At 40.7% G+C, this 17870-nt stretch overlaps 1 protein-coding gene across 2 annotated transcripts in view; it reads left to right on the top strand.

Moving 5' to 3' along the window:
• pltp (phospholipid transfer protein) overlaps positions 1-17870 on the top strand; it is a 32834-nt gene that overhangs the window by 10326 nt on the left and 4638 nt on the right. Inside the window, exons 3-12 of one of the 2 annotated variants that reach the window (XM_050039370.1) lie at positions 4641-4740; positions 7970-8098; positions 9598-9753; positions 9884-9947; positions 11458-11613; positions 11693-11869; positions 12188-12247; positions 15661-15825; positions 16275-16342; positions 17323-17365. In XM_050039370.1, coding sequence (XP_049895327.1) covers positions 4641-4740; positions 7970-8098; positions 9598-9753; positions 9884-9947; positions 11458-11613; positions 11693-11869; positions 12188-12247; positions 15661-15825; positions 16275-16342; positions 17323-17365 — 1118 coding nt within the window. The remainder of the gene's footprint in view (positions 1-4640; positions 4741-7969; positions 8099-9597; positions 9754-9883; positions 9948-11457; positions 11614-11692; positions 11870-12187; positions 12248-15660; positions 15826-16274; positions 16343-17322; positions 17366-17870) is intronic. The other variant, XM_050039371.1, reaches the window with a different exon arrangement.

Below are 17870 nucleotides of genomic sequence, written 5' to 3'. Positions count from 1 at the left end.
AGGCCCAATCCCAATTCCTATCTTAACCCTCAATCTTAATTCTCACACTCAACCCTCAATCTCACTAGCCCTCAAAACCAAGTGTTAAGGGCTATCTTGTGACTTTAAAATGGAACACCCCTCAAAGGCAAATACGTCTTAAGACTGTCGGGGGCAGCAATATGCCAAAACTCCGTCCAGTCTGTCAGTTCAAAAAAGAAGAAATATATGTCATCAGTAGTCGTCGATAAAAAGACGTGATGAGTTTTTTTCCCCAACACTTTATTTCAATTCTTGTACAAAACAAGCAGTGACAGACATGAACAGAACAAATCTGCCAGGGTTAAGAGAAAAGAAAAAGAAATAAAATAAACAAATAAATATATAAAAAAGTTCAGCAGCTCAAACAATTAAATTGTTTACATATTCTTTATAGCTTTGGAGTTTGTGGAGTGCTGAATGGTTTCTAAGTATTGCTGCATTTCATTCATAAAAATTTTGAACAAGGGTTTTCTGTTACAAAATTTTCTCTTATGAATATGGAATTTCGCTAAAATAATAGATAGATTAATGACATAGAATTGTTTTTGTTCTGAAATGCTGACATCATAAAATCCAAACAGCACATCTTTGTACAGTAGTGACAATAGAACATAAATGTTGCGACGAATATACTCGACAAAATCTTTCCAAAAAGTGATAGTATAGGGGCAGCAAAACAAATGTACAGTTACCAAACAACAATCTTCGACAATGCCATCTGCAGCTGTGCTGATTTCATATTGAAACAGAATGCTTGATCATTAGGGGAATAGTTGCCGTTGTGACTGAGAATTATGTTATGAATGTGAACAGTTCACATGTTACAAATTACTCACTCCCATAGTTTTTTTTGTAGCCTGCTTGCATTTTGTAAACTTGTCTTCATTGGTGGCCCTGAAATGAATCAGGGCTTGTGTTTTGTCTGGAGGCCCTGAAATGGAACAGAGATAACAACATTACTTTCTTATATTTTTTACTTTTTTGGGCTACCTGTCAGATATTCGTTAAGTTATTAGTTTAGTTTTCATGTAGTATTGCAAGTATTATCACAATGAATACTGTAGTCAACATCCAGCAGAACTGGTGAGGCTGTTTACACAGTCACACAAGTGTTATCTGGTGACTTTCATCCACGTTAACGTTTCACTCTTTGGGTTTTAAGTTGATATTCAACCAAATAACCTGTATCGCAACAACCGACGTAACTTATTCAGCGGAAAGTCACCACATAATACTATCAACGTTAACCTGCAGCTGTAACGTTACCAGCTTGCAGACTCTACCGCTACAGGAGATGACACTGTCCGGTCATCTTACAAAAATGTCAATGCAAACATTTCACATATATTAAAACAACTTAACAACTACATTATCACTGAGAAAAGACTTTTGTAACTGAATGACAGCATACTCGGTTATCAGAGAACCGGGGTTACGTGCGGCGGGGCAGACAAACCATCGCCCGCGACCAAAAATATGTGTGTTACGCTACAAAGAGGTCTATAGTCCATAAAATGACGTTAAACTAAGATAATGCAGTGGTTATCATAATTTTAAAACAACTATTAATGAGGAAAATACTCAGATTGATAACTCTGCTTCCTTACACTTGTCGCCGCCATCTTGCATTGACTGAATCGTCTGTACTCGGCTGGGTTCGGCTGAGATCGGCGGATGATACGCAAAGGATTCTGGGATAGCACTTACTGCCAAGGGTGGTCCTGGAAAATCTTAAAAGTGAGGGCCATACAGCCCTTATTCTTGGCCCTCAACTCAACACTCTGAGAATTGGGACAGCACTAGCACTTCACGGGAGCGCGGATTTTTGAGACTGAGGGTTAAGATTGAGGGTTAAGATAGGAATTGGGATTGGGCCAAAGAGTCTCTGGGGCCAAGAACAATAACATCAGTTTTGTCTGAATTTAACATCAGGAAATTGGTACTTATCCAGGTTTTCATGTCTTTAAGGCAATTATGAAGTTTAGTTAATTGATTACTTTCTTCTGGGTTCATAGATAAATACAACTGTGTATCATTCGCATAACAATGGAAATTTACAGAGTGATTTCTAATGATGTTACCTAAAGGAAGCATATATAGAGTAAATAGGATTGGTCCGAGCACAGAACCTTGCGGAACTCCAAAACAAACTTTAGTACGTAAGGATGATTCATTATGAACGTGAGCAAACTGAAAACGTTCAGATAAATAAGATTTAAACCAGCATAGTGCAGAACCTTTTAGGCCAATCAAGTGTTCCAGTCTCTGTAGCAGAATTTGATGGTCAGTTGTGTCAAACGCTGCACTAAGATCTAATAAAACAAGTACAGAGACAAGTCCTTTGTCTGAAGCAATCAGAAGGTCATTTGTAATTTTAACTAGTGCTGTCTCAGTGCTATGATGCACTCTAAATCCTGACTGAAATTCCTCAAATAAATTATTATCATGGAGAAAATCACACAGCTGGTCTGCGACTACTTTCTCAAGGATCTTTGACATAAAGGGAAGATTAGATATTGGTCTATAGTTGGCTAACACCTCTGGATCCAGGGTGGGCTTTTTTAGTAGAGGTTTAATTACAGCTACCTTAAAAGACTGTGGTACATAGCCTGTTAATAAGGATATATTGATCATATCTAATATATGAGTGTTAACTAAAGGAAAGACCTCCTTAAGTAGCCTAGTTGGGATGGGGTCTAAGAGACACGTTGATGATTTAGATGAAGAAATCACTGCGGTCAATTCTTGAAGAGAAATTGGGGAGAAGCAATCTAAATATATATTAGGTCTTACAGCTGTGTTTGAGGTTTGCTCTACCTTCTGTTTTTGAAACCACTAGTCTGATCAAAAAATCCAAATCATCAACCTGCCAGTTAGATCCCCTTATAACTGCTCTTGTTAAAGCCACCATTCCCTCTCTGGCCCCTCTCATCACGCACATAATCCATTCTTCCCTCACCACTGGAATTGTTCCTTCCCCCCTCAAAACAGTTGCTGTCACCCCAATACTCAAGAAACCTGGCGCAGATCCCAATAACCACAATAACCTCCGTCCCATCTCCAATCTTCCATTTCTCTCAAAGATACTTGAAAAAACTGTTGCATCTCAGCTCCATTCCCACCTTTCCCGCAATAATCTTTTTGAACAATTCCAGTCTGGTTTCCGCCCTCTCCACAGTACTGAAACAGCACTTCTCAAAATCACCAACGATCTCCTTCTGGCAGCCGATTCCGGTCCCCTATCCATCCTCATCCTGCTTGATCTGACTGCGGCCTTCGACACCATCTCACACACCACCATCCTGGACGGACTCCTCTCTATTGGCATCACACACACACCCCCCCCAACTGGTTCAAATCCTACCTCTCCGGCCGCTCTCAGTTCATCCTACTCAAATCATTCTCATCACAACCACTCCCAGTCACCACAGGTGTGCCCCAGGGCTCTGTCCTGGGGCCCCTGCTATTCATCATTTACTTACTCCCCCTTGGCTCATACGCGGATGACACCCAGCTCCATATTTCCACCAAACCCGACTCCACCCTCCCATCTTCCTCCCTCACTGACTGCCTCCTTGAAATAAAATCCTGGTTTTCATCAAACTTCCTTAAATTAAACAGTGACAAAAAAGAAATTCTACTCATTGGCACTAAAACCACCCTATCCAAATCCCCAAGTTTCACATTATCTATTGACAACTCTTCCATTTCTCCTTCCCCACAGGTCAAGAGTCTGGGTGTCATCCTCAACAGCACACTTTCTTACACTTCTCATATCAACCACGTAACCTGGTCAGCTTACTTCCATCTCCGCAACATCAGCTGCCTCCGCCCCTCTCTCACACCTCACACAGCTGCCATTCTGGTCCACAGTCTCGTCACCTCCCTGCTTGACTACTGCAACTCCCTCCTGTTCGGTCTTCCACAAAAAACTCTCCATAAACTACAACTGGTACAGAATTCAGCAGCTTGTATCATCACAAGGACCCCATCCATTCACCACATCATACCCGTCCTGCAGCAGCTCCACTGGCTGCCCATCACACACCGTATCCAATACAAGATTTTACTGCTCACCTTCAAGGCCGTTCACAATCTCACCCCTCCATACCTGTCTGACCTCCTCCACATTGCCACACCCACAGACACACTCAGATCCTGTTTCTCCATCCACCTCTCTGTTCCCCCCGCCCACCTGGCTACCATGGGGAGCAGAGCATTCAGCCGCTCTGCTCCGCAGCTCTGGAATTCACTCCCCCCTGACCTCCGCAACACCACATCTGTCAATCTGTTCAAATCCAAACTCAAAACACATCTGTTCAGACTTGCCCATTCCACCTGATCAAATGCACTATGTTCTTACACTGTCTTAGTGTCTTCCCCTTTATTTTAATGTATTTGTATGATATTTTGTATGCTGTGTGTCTTGTTTTATGTATGCTTTTTTATCTTTGCTGTAAGGCGACCTTGAGTGGCTTAAGAGGCACCCTAACAAATAAAATGCATTATTATTATTATTATTATTATTGTAGGTGTGTACTCTGTGTTTCTATTACACAGGTGTGTACTGTGTGTAGTACTAAAGGTGTTTTTATGATCACATCTGTTTTTTGTTTCAGTGAAGTCTGAGACTGAGAAGTTTGTTGAAGAGGAGCTTAGTAACATCAGTATGCCGGAGATGAAGGGCACAGAAGGACGTTTCCAATACACCATCACTGAGTACAACTATAACTCTGTGTTTATAGTAACACTCTGATACTGAATGTATTAATTTAGTAGTGTAGTAGTAGTGTAGCAGTATAGTACAGTAATATTCATGTTGAAGTGTAGTATTAGTTCAGTAGTGTAGTATTAATGTAGTAGTGTAGTAGTAGTGTAGTGGTGTAGTAGTAGTACTGTTGTTGTGTAGTATCAATGTAGTAATATTATAGTTTAGTAGTGTGGTATTCATGTAGTAGTGTCGTAGTGGATTAGTGTATAATTAGTGTAGTATTAATGTAGTAGTGTTACAGCAGTGTAGTACAGTTAGTACACTAACATTAATGTTGAATTGTAGTATTAATGTTGAAGTGTAGTATTAATATTGAAGTGTAATATTAATGTAGTAGTGTAGTATTAATGTTGAAGTGTAGTATTAATGTAGTAGTGTAGTATTAGTGTAGTTGTGTGGTATTAATGTTGAAGTGTAGTATTAATGTAGTAGTATAGTATTAATGTAGTAGTGTAGTATTAATGTTGAAGTGTAGTATTAATGTTGAAGTGTAATATTAATGTGGTAGTGTAGTATTAATGTTTAAGTGTAGTATTAATGTTGAAGTGTAGTATTAATGTTGTAGTGTAATATTAATGTAGTAGTGTAGTATTAGTGTAGTTGTGTGGTATTAATGCTGAAGTGTAGTATCAGTGTTGAATGAAGTATTAATGTTGAAGTGTAGTATTAATGTATTAGTGTAGTATTAATGTTGAAGTGTAGCATTAATGTTGAAGTGTAATATTAATGTAGTAGTGTAGTATTAATATTGAAGTGTAGTATTAATGTAGTAGTGTAGTATTAGTGTAGTTGTGTGGTATCAATGCTGAAGTGTAGTATCAGTGTTGAGGTGCAGTATTAATGCTGAAGTGTAGTATCAGTGTTGAAGTAAAGTATTAATGTTGAAGTGTAGTATTAATGTATTAGTGTAGTACTAATGTTGAAGTGTGGTATTAATGTTGAAGTGTAATATTAATGCAGTAGTGCAGTATTAATGTTGAAAGTGTAATATTAATGCAGTAGTGCAGTATTAATGTTGAAGTGTTGTATTAATGTAGTAGTGTAGTATTAGTGTAGTTGTGTGGTATTAATGCTGAAGTGTAGTATCAGTGTTGAAGTGAAGTATTAATGTTGAAGTGTAGTATTAATGTTGAAATGTAATTGTAATGTTGGAGTGTAGTATTAATGTAGTAGTGTAGTATTAATATTGAAGTGTAATATTAATGTAGTAGTGTAGTATTAATGTTTAAGTGTAGTATTAATGTTGAAGTGTAGAATCAGTGTTGAAGTGTTGTATTAATGTTTACTTGTAGTAATAATTTAGTAGTGTAGTATTAATGTTGAAGTGTATATTAATGTACTAGTATAGTATTAATGTTGAAGTGTAGTATTAATGTACTAGTGTAGTATTAATTTTGAAGTGTAGCATTAATGTATTGGTGTAGCATTAATGTTGAGGTGTAGTATTAATGTTGAAGTGTAATATTAATGTGGTAGTGTAGTATTAATGTTGAAGTATAGTATTAATGTTGAAGTGTAATATTAATGTAGTAGTGTAGTATTAGTGTAGTTGTGTGGTATTAATGCTGAAGTGTAGTATCAGTGTTGAAGTGAAGTATTAATGTTGAAGTGTAGTATTAATGTATTAGTGTAGTATTAATGTTGAAGTGTAGCATTAATGTTGAAGGTGTAGTATTAATGTTGAAGTGTAGCATTAATGTTGAAGTGTAATATTAATGTAGTAGTGTAGTATCAATGTTGAAGCGCAGTATTATTGTTGAAGTGTTGTATTAATGTAGTAGTGTAGTATTAATGTTGAAGTGTAATATTAATGTAGTAGTGTAGTATTAGTGTAGTTGTGTGGTGTTAATGCTGAAGTGTAGTATCAGTGTTGAGGTGCAGTATTAATGCTGAAGTGAAGTATCAGTGTTGAAGTAAAGTATTAATGTTGAAGTGTAGTATTAATGTTGAAGTGTAATATTAATGTAGTAGTCTAGTATTAATGTTGAAGTGTAGTATTAATGTTGAAGTGTAGTATTAATGTAGTAGTGTAGTATCAGTGTTGAAGTGCAGTATTAATGTTGAAGTGTTGTATTAATGTTTACTTGTAGTATTAATGTTGAAGTGTAGTATTAATTTAGTAGTGTAGTATTAATGTGTTTGTGTAGTATTAATGTACTAGTATAGTATTAATATTGAAGTGTAGTATCACTGTATTATTGTAGTATTAATGTAGTAGTGTAGTATTAATGTTGAAGTGAAGTATTAATGTTGAAGTGTAGTATTAATGTACTAGTGTAGTATTAATGTTGAAGTGTAGTATTAATGAATTGGTGTAGCATTAATGTTGAAGTGTAGTATTAATGTATTAGTGTAGTAGTAGTGTACTAGTGCAGTATTAATGTATTCGTGTAGTATTAATGTAGTAGTGTCGTATTAATGTAGTAGTGTCGTGTTAATGTAGTAGTGTAGTATTAATGTATTCGTGTAGTATTAATGTAGTAGTGTAGTATTAATGTAGTAGTGTCGTATTAATGTATTAGTGTAGGATTAATGTATTAGTGTGGTATTAATGTTGAAGTGTATTATTAATGTACTAGTGTAGTATTAATGTTGACGTATAGTATTAATGTATTGGTGTAGCATTAATGTTGAAGTGTAGTATTAATATATTAGTGTAGTATTAATGTATTCGTGTAGTATTAATGTAGTAGTGTCGTGTTAATGTATTAATGTAGTATTAATGTATTAGTGTAGTATTAATGTTGAAGTGTGGTATTAATGTATTCATGTAGTATTAATGTTGTAGTATTAATGTATTCGTGTAGTATTAATGTAGTAGTGTAGTATTAATGTTGAAGTGTAGTATTAATGTAGTAGTGTACTATTAATGTTTTAGTGTGGTATTAATGTAGTAGTGTAGTATTAATGTTGAAGTGTAGTATTAATGTAGTATTAATGTAGTAGTGTACTATTAATGTTGAAGTATGGTATTAATGTAGTAGTGTAGTATTAATGTAGTAGTGTGGTGTTAAAGTAGTAGTGTAGTTTTAATGTAGTAGTGTAGTAATAATGTTGAAGTGTAGTATTAATGTAGTAGTTTAGTATAACTGTACTAGTGTAGTATTAGTACTTCAGAATGAAGTACTTTATGAACTAGGTGTGTACTAACGTCCTCTCTGTGTCGTCTGTCTTCAGTGTGAAGATCACTGAGTTGAATCTGACTCATGCCGACCTGCAGTTCATCCCTGAAGTCGGTTTAATGTTCGATGTTCAGAACTCTTCGATCTCACTGAGTTTTCACCGACGGATCCTCTACTGGTTCTTGTTAGTTTCCTCCAGAACCCTGACTCAGCACTAACCACCAGCTCTCTCAAACAGAACACTGATCTCACCGAACACGTCTACAGCACCCTGATCTCAACAGAACACGTCTTCAGCACCCTGATCTCACCAGAACACTGATCTCACCAGAACACACCAGAACACTGATCTCACCAGATGATCTCACCAGAACACTGATCTCACCAGAACACACCAGAACACTGATCTCACCAGAACACTGATGTCAGCAGAACACACCAGAACACTGATCTCCCCAGAACACTGAGCTCACCAGAACACACCAGAACACTGATCTCACCAGAACACTGATCTCAGCAGAACACACCAGAACACTGATCTCACCAGAACACTGAACTCAGCAGAACACACCAGAACACTGATCTCACCAGAACACTGAGCTCACCAGAACACACCAGAACACTGATCTCACCAGAACATGTCTTCAGCACCCTGATCTCACCAGAACACTGAGCTCACCAGAACATGTCTTCAGCACCCTGATCTCACCAGAACACTGAGCTCACCAGAACACGCCAGAACACTGAGCTGACAAGAACACACCAGAACACTGATCTCACCAGAACAGCGATCTCAGCAGAACACACCAGAACACTGATCTCAGCAGAACACACCAGAACACTGATCTCACTAGAACACTGAGCTCACCAGAACACTGAGCTCACCAGAACACACCAGAACACTGAGCTCACCATAACACACCAGAACACTGATCTCACCAGAACAGCGATCTCAGCAGAACACACCAGAACACTGATCTCACTAGAACATGTCTTCAGCACCCTGATCTCACCAGAACACTGAGCTCACCAGAACATGCCAGAACACTGAGCTCACCAGAACACACCAGAACACTGATCTCACCAGAACAGCGATCTCAGCAGAACACACCAGAACACTGATCTCACCAGAACACCGATCTCAGCAGAACACATCAGAACACCGATCTCAGCAGAACACACCAGAACACTGAGCTCACCAGAACACACCAGAACACTGATCTCACCAGAAGAACACTGAGCTCACCAGAACACACCAGAACACTGATCTCACCAGAACACTGAGCTCACCAGAACATGTCTTCAGCACCCTGATCTCACGAGAACACTGAGCTCAGCAGAACACACCAGAACACTGATCTCACCAGAACACCGATCTCAGCAGAACACACCAGAACACTGATCTCAGCAGAACATGTCTACAGAACAGAGATTTACCTCGTGGCAAAGTTCTCAGACACAACACTCACAACTGTGTGAGGTTCTCAGAGTTAGATCATCATGACTCTCACAGTTACTGCTACAGAACATTATTAGAACCATAATCATTAAACGTATAGAACAATATTATGACTCTCAGGGTTCTACTTAGGAAGTGAAACACAACTAACCCCCCCAACCAAATATGATTCAGTCATAATGATGATGATGATGATGATGATGATCATGCTGTCTATGTGTCAGTTATGACACGGGGAACATCAACGCGTCGGCGGAAGGCGTGAACATCAACACAGCTCTGAACCTGATAAGAGATGATGAGGGACGACTGAAGATCAATAACATGACCTGTGACGCCAAAGTGTCCAAGATGAGGGCCAAGTTCAGCGGGACACTCGGGTACGATTCGCTGACTCAGACATTACTGATCAACAATCACTGATAGATAACATCTGATCAATGATCATCCATCACTGATCAATTGTAACTGATGTCTCACCGTGCCGTTTTGTCTCGACTTGTCTTTCAGGAAAGTTTACGACTTCCTGGCGAGTTTTCTGACAACAGGCATGCGCTTCCTCCTCAATCAAAAGGTCTCTGTCTCTGTCCTATCTCTCTGTCTCTGTCTCTGTCCTGCCAATCTCTGACCTGTCTGCTTGTCTCTTTCTCTTTGTCTCTGATCTTTCTATCTCTGACCTGTCTGTCTCTGTCCTGTCCTCTCTGTCTCTGTCTCTGTCTCTGTCCTGTCTCTCTGTCTCTGTCTCTGTCCTGCCAATCTCTGACCTGTCTGTCTCTTTCTCTTTGTCTCTGATCTTTCTATGTCTGTCCTGTCTCTCTCTCTGTCCTGTCTGTCTCTTTCTCTTTGTCTCTGATCTTTCTATCTTTGACCTGTCTCTTTTGTATTATATATATATATATTTTATTGATTTTAATTTTCAGAATGCAAAAGGAAACAGAAAAACAAAACAGGACAACAGAAAGAAAGACAAACAAACAAACAAACAAACAAACAAGCATGACAGCGCCTGAATCACAAATCATAGCAAAATGGCAGCATTGACAATATACATCACAGAACAAGCATAGCACAAAAGAAAAATTTACTCCATTCCTGTGTTAGGTCACAAGTTTTCACGGAAAAGGGGGTTGATGAGAAGATACATTCTTAAATTAAAATTACAAAATCAATTGGAATTCATTCTGAGAGTTAATCCACCCCTCTGTAGTAAGTCTGAGATTTCATATGGCAGATGCTCTAAAATTGGTTGCCAGATTTAAAAATAAAAAGGATTGTTCCCCCCTAAGGTAGCAGAGAAGCTTTCCATTGGTAAGACCTTATAAATTGCTCTGTACCACTGCGTTACTGTTGGGGGTTTGTCTTTAATCCATTGGAACAAAATACATCGTCTTGCTAGTAACAGGAGTTTTGTTATAAGAGTGTACTGAGAGGGGTTAGTGCTGTCTGTCCCTGTCTCTGTCTGTCTCTGACCTGTCTGTCTGCCTCTGTCTGTCCCTGTCAATCTGTGACCTGTCTGCCTGTCTCTTTCTCTTTGTCTCTGACCTGTCTGTCTGTGTCCTGTCTGTCCCTGTCTTTGTCTCTGTCTGTCTGTCTGTCCTGTCTGTCTCTGACCATTTGCTCTGTGTCTGTCCTGTCTGTCTGTCTCTGTCCTGTCTGTCTGTCTCTTTCTCTTTGTGTCTGACCTGTCTGTCTCTGTCCTGTCTGTCCTATCTGTCTCTGTCTCTGTCATGTCTGTCCTTGTCTCTGTCTCTGTCTGTGTCTGTCTCTGACTATTCTCTGTCTCTGCCGCTGACCTGTCTGTGTCTGTCCTGTCTGTCTCTGACCTGTCTCTCTGTCTCTGACCTACCTGTCTCTGTCCTGTCTGTCTGTCTGTCTCTGTCTCTGTCTGTCACTGTCTGTCTCTGTCTCTATCCCGTCTGTCTCTGACATGTGTCTCTGTCTCTGACCTGTCTCTGACCTAACTGTCTCTGTCTGTCCTTTCTGTCTCTGACCTGTCTGTCTCTGGCCTGTCTATCTGGCTCTGTATCTGACCTGTCTCTCTGTCTCTGTCTCTGACCCTTATGTCTGCCCTGTCTGTCTCTCAGATCTGTCCTGCTCTGAACCACGCTGCTCTGGTCCACGTGAACTCCATGTTGGAGACGATCCCTGTGAGGACGGAGGTTGATCAGTATATCGGGATCGATTATTCTCTGATCAATGATCCGATTGTGACGTCTCAGAGCCTCGACATGAACTTCAGGGTCAGACGGTTCCTCTGATTTTCTATGTTCACACAGGGTCAGATCTTAAGGGGACGTTAACATGTGTGTGTCTCTGCAGGGGATGTTCTTTGACCTCTCTGATCCAAATGACACGTTGGCGAACTACGCTGTTGACCCGGTGATCAGAGAGTACGACCGGATGGTCTACCTCGCTCTGTCCGAGTTCTTCTTCGACAGCGGGATGTTTTCTTACTACAAAGCAGGAATCTTCCAGATCCACATCGTCAACGAGAAGGTCTGAACCACCACAGACTCCCAAAACCACTGTAGACCCTAAATCACTATAAACCGTCAAAACTACCACGGACCCTGGAAACCACCACAGGGTCAAAACCATCAGAGTCCTCAATAATTAACATACAAAACCTAGAAACTTCCAAAATCTGTACGGACCCCCAAAATAAATACACCCACCAAAAACCATCACAGACCTCCAGAACCACCACAGACCCTCAAATCCTCTATAGATCCCCAAAACCAGCTTGAGTTATTAGTCCTGATAACTGACTTCATCTCATTTGACCTTCACTGTTTGTGTCTTCTCGTCCTTCAGATGCCCAAAGACCTCGAGATGTTGCTGAGAACCACCTACTTTGGAACCATCATGATGCTGGTGAACACAAACACTACAGAACACAGTAAAGACACATTAGAGACACAGTAGAGATGCAGTAGATACACAGTAAAGACAGAGGAGAGACGCAGTAGAGACACATAAACACAGTAGAGACACAGTAGAGACACAAACACAGCTGAAACAGTAGAGACACAAACAGCAGAAACACAGTAGAGAGACAGTAGAGACGCAGTAGAGACACAAACACAGCTGAAACACAGTAGACACATAAATACAGTAGAGACACAGTAGATACACAGTAGAGACACATAAACACAGCAGAAACACAATAGAGACAGTTGAGACACAGTAGAGATACAAAAACACAGTAGAGACACAAACACAGCAGAAACACAGTAGAGGCACAGTAGAGACACATGTACACAGTAGAGACAGAGTAGACACACAGTAAAGACACAGTAGAGATACATAAACACAGTAGAGACACAGTAGAGACACATAAACACAGTAGAGACACAAATACAGCAGAAACACAGTAGAGACGCAGTAAAGACACAGTAGAGGCACAGTAGAGACACATAAACACAATTGAGACACAGTAGAAGGTCCTAAGGACAGAGGGATGTCGTATGCCGTAAAGCCGTCTGAGGCAAACTGTGATTTGTGATATTGGGCTTTATAAATAAAATTGATTGATTGATTGATTGATTGACATGTCAGCAGGATCAAGGTTGTCTCTATATTACTAGTCTGAGTGGGCGGAAATTGGCTGCATAGATCAGCCTCTCATTGGGCAGACCGAGCCACCCGCTGAAGTCCCGCCCTACCACCTCCGGTTGTGTAGCAGTTTTCAACCGTTTCCAACACGTCCTTTACTAACTTTTGCGGTGTTTGATCTTGCGGGGATGTAGCCATTTTTCTGCCATGGTTTGCGTCCTGTAGGCGATATTTTTGTGGGCGTGTTACACCAAAACCTATTTCCCCCCGGCAATATTTTTGCAAGCGCACCGTTGCTGTGGCACCGGCCAGAACGATTGTGATTGGTTGAAAGAAATACAAGCAGGTGGGTTGTTTTTTTCTCCAATCTTAAAGTGAGAGTCGGCCCAGCCAGACCTTTCTTTTCTTGAGAAAGGTCTGGTGAGCGAGACTACTATATTACTGCCTCATGTTCTCTCTGTGTTCTCAGTAGAAGTTGGGGTGGTACTACAATTCAGTTCAATTCAATTTCATTTATAAACCCAATATGACAAATCACAATTTGCCTCACAGGGCTTTACAGCATACGACATCTCTCTGTCCTTATGACCCTCACAGCTGATCAGGAAAAACTCCCCCCAAAAAAACCTTTAACCCTATGGGGTCTAGGGGGTAATTGGCCGTTTTTGACTAGTTTTCATTTTACCTTTAAATTTCACCTTAAAAAAACTGTTTACCTTGCCTTGTTTGGTATCATTCTTTTCAGCACAACCTCACCTGTGTGACTTTACAGTTATTTTTTCATTTTGACATACTGTATTAACACACTGGACCTAAAATCACATAAAAAACATAAAATCCGAGTAAGAAAAAGTTAGATTTTTTACTGTGAAAACCACAAACATGTCTAACGAACCATTTGTGTAACTTAGAATAAAAATATAAATTGTAAACTTCAAAAACATATGTCCTAATTTAGCAAACAACAACGTTATATATAACTATTTACATTAAAATGCAAGCAATGCCTCAGGCGTTTTTTGAACAACTATTTACAAAACAATCAGATGTCACACAAATTATTTGTCAAAGGGAAAAATGCCAGCACTCACAAATATCTTTTTGGTAAATTTAATAAACCAACTTGGGTGGCAGTACCAGAAACACAGACATTTTGACAGAAAGTCTTTTTCATAGAAGAAGACTTTCTGTCAAAATGTCTGTGTTTGTCGCTGTTTTTGGCCATGCACCTTTCTAGGGGATTTATTTTGAGAGTGCTTGCTTTTCTCCTACGTGATTTTACACAAATTATTTGTGCCACTCTGAAAAACCGTTCCTGTCCACCACAACACACTACAGGAGGGGGACACAACAGTAGGACAACAGGAGGAGTGACACACACTGTGTGGCTCTGCTGCCTGAGCAAACGGAGATCCGGACCTGGTGGGCGTGCCCTGCCACATCGTCCGCTCCTCTGTGCGGACCTCCGAGTACTGCTCAATGCGGTCGTTGGAGGCTCATTTTTCTCTCTCCTCTTCCAAAACACACTACACCACACACTAAGTATACGCTCCAAACACGCTAAACGTCACAAATCCCAACACTATCTGTGATCGCGATCGCTGTCTCTCTCGCTGCCGTTACTCCCACAACTTCCCCCTCTTCCCCAGGAACAAATGATGTGTGTTGCCATACAATTTTGTGATTGGTTGACGTGGTGCATTTTTCAACCAATAGGAAAGGGGGTGTCATTTTTTTTTGTTTTTTTTGCTGTTGCCTTCAGCACTTTCGTCGGGTTGAACGGCCCGTTTTTTACCGTTTCTTCCTGCATCAAACGCGGATCAAACGTGACAAAAATATTCAGGAAAATCATGGCGTTTATTATTTATCATAAGTCCGGTTTTATATGGCCTATCAAGACGATTTAAAAAGTGGTACAAAGTTTGAAGTTTGCAATTTCCTCCGGAAAGAGCAACTGAGGAGGGATCCCTCTTCCAGGATGGACAGACGTGCAATAGATGTCGTACAGAACAGATCAGCATAATAAATTAACAGTAATCCGTATGACACAATGAGACAGAGAGACAGAGAGAGAGAGAGAGAGAGACAGAGAGAGATGCAGGACAGACGGTAATGACAGTAGCTTACAACAACATTAATGAAAGTAATAATATTATAATCATAGTTCTGGCTACTGTGGTACAATATGTTGAAAGTATATATTAATATCTGATAGTATACATGTGTGACAATAGTCATATGTGTATAATAACAGTAGAAGTATGAGTAATGATAACAGCAGTAGCAGGAGGCATCTGGCAGGACCACGGCAGCAGCACAACCACACACGTCACGCCATCCAGGCACCGCTGCAATATGAGTTAACCTGAGAGACAGTGGAACACAAAGGCTCTGGAGAAGAAGCCGAGTCTGCAAGATGTATTAACAAGACAGGATCTAGTAACAAGTCCTCTGTATAGCTGCCTCATGTTCTCTCTGTTGTCAGTAGAACTCAGGGTGGTACTACAGTACTCTGTATAGCTGCCTCATGTTCTCTCTGTTGTCAGTAGAACTCAGGGTGGTACTACAGTACTCTATAGCTGCCTCATGTTCTCTGTGTTGTCAGTAGAACTCAGGGTGGTACTACAGTACTCTGTATTACTGCCTCATGTTTTCTCTGTGCTCGCAGTAGAACTCAGGGTGGTACTACAGCACTCTGCATAGCTGCCTCATGTTCTCCGTGTTCTTGGTAGAACCCGGCTCTGGTGGAGGCTCCACTGTCCCTGCAGCTCGCGGTCAACTCTCCTCCAAAAACCTCCATTAAGACATCGGGGGCGACAGTCGTGATGACAGCCATTGTCAAGGTGATGGTCCTGCCTCCAGGTCAGCCTCCGGTCCAGCTGAGCAGTATGACCATGGTACACGCACGCACGCACGCACGCACACGCACGCACACGCACGCACGCACGCACGCACACACGCACACACACACACACACACACACACAGGTGATGAAGATGATGAAGATGTGAGTGGTTCCAGTTTCAAACATCAGTCTGACCTGCAGGAATCAAACATGTTCTCATTAACGAGCACACGTCAAACTGTTGAATCACAGTGTAAAATAAAACTCATTAAAAGCTTCATATTTTAAAAAGTGTTAATGCTGGAAGAATGAAACGTGACATCCTGCATGTTATAAAGAACTGAACATTTTAATGTTTGAATGTTTCTGTAGCTCGAAGCATTCAGTAGTAGGAGGTGATAACAAACTGGTTCCTGGTTCAGACTAGAGCTACAAACACCATTACCTGACCTGGTTCCAGTTTAAACTGTTTTATTGTCTCATGTTTCTGTCCTCCTGCAGGAGTCAAAGTTTAACGCCAAAGTTTCTATGAAGGGGAAACGTCTGGCTGTACATGCTGACCTCCGCAGGTATATCAACACCCAGATAGATTACAGACGTACCTTGTCATCATCACAAGAGCTGTGATTGGTCAGTTTGGGCTGCATGTCTCTGATGTCACCTGGTAGTCAGGTTGAGGCTGCTGTCTGCTTGTTATGGACACAGGTACCACCGGAAACTTCTCTGGTTTGGGGACCTCAGAATTAATGTGTTCTGTTGGCTTCATCACACAGTGATTTCCAGCATGAGCTGGGGCGGTCTGCAGAGTCAGCTCCCCACAGTCTGAGGTCATCGTTCTCTGCTGGAGAATGGTGGATTGTTCCCTCTGGGTTGGGAGAAAGTTATTGCCCCAAGAGAAGGAGTTTGTCCGGGTCTTGTTCACAGTGAGGGTAGAATGGAACGTGTTTGGTGCGGCATCTGCAGTGATGCAGGCACTGTGCTAGGCCGTCGTAGTTCAGAGGGAGGTGAGCCAGAAGGCAAAGCTTTCCATTTCCTGGTCCATCTCCGTCCCAACCCTTACCTATGGTGATGAGGTCTGGGTAGTGACTGAAAGAATGAGGTCACATATACAAGCGTCTGACATGAGTTTCCTCTGTAGGGTGTCTGGGCTCAGCCTTAGAGATAGGGGGAGGAGTCAGACATCTGGAGGGAGCTCGGAGTAGAGCCGCTGCTCCTTCATGTTGAGGTGGTTCAGTATCTGATCAGGATCTTCCTGGTCCAGCTGGTAGGAGGCCTCGGGGCAGACCCACAATGAATGGAATGAATAAGTGGATGGATGGATGGATGGATGGATGAACAAATGGATCGATGAATGAATGAATGAATGAATGAATGAAAGGTGGATGGTTAAATGTTAAATGGTTAAATGGATGGATGGATGGTCCTCGTCTGTGGTCTGGTCCTTGTTTTCCAGTCTTTCAAAATCTGAATCACAAACTGAAAGGAAGTGACATCAGTATTTTGTTTGAAATGACATCACCGCCTGACTGGACCAATGTATTTCTTTCAGGTTTAAAATCTTCTCCAATCAGTCGGCTCTGGAGTCTTTGGCAGTGAGTGTGTTTTACCTGATACTACAACCTTACCACAACCTTATCACAACTTTACCACAACCTAACCACAGCCTTACCACAACTTTACCACAACCTTACCACAACAACTTTACCACAACTTTACTACAACCTTACTACAACTTTACTACAACCTTACCACAACAACTTTAGTACAACCTTACCACAACCTTTCTACAACTTAAGTACAACCTTATCACAACTTTACTACAACCTTATCACAACCTTACCACAACAACTTTACTACAACCTTTCTACAACTTTACTACAACCTTATTACAATTTTACTACAACCTTACCACAACCTTACCACAACTTTACTACAACCTTACTACAACTTTACTACAACCTTACCACAACAACTTTACCACAACCTTACTACAACTTTACTACAACCTTACCACAACCTTACCACAACTTTACTACAACCTTACTACAACTTTACTACAACCTTACCACAACAACTTTACCACAACCTTACTACAAC

Source organism: Epinephelus moara, chromosome 24 (assembly GCF_006386435.1).
Source record: "Epinephelus moara isolate mb chromosome 24, YSFRI_EMoa_1.0, whole genome shotgun sequence".
In the NCBI taxonomy this organism is placed as follows: Eukaryota; Metazoa; Chordata; class Actinopteri; order Perciformes; family Serranidae; genus Epinephelus; species Epinephelus moara.
The sequence above is the reverse complement of the archived record's forward strand: the minus strand, read 5'-3'. Positions and strand labels throughout refer to the sequence as shown.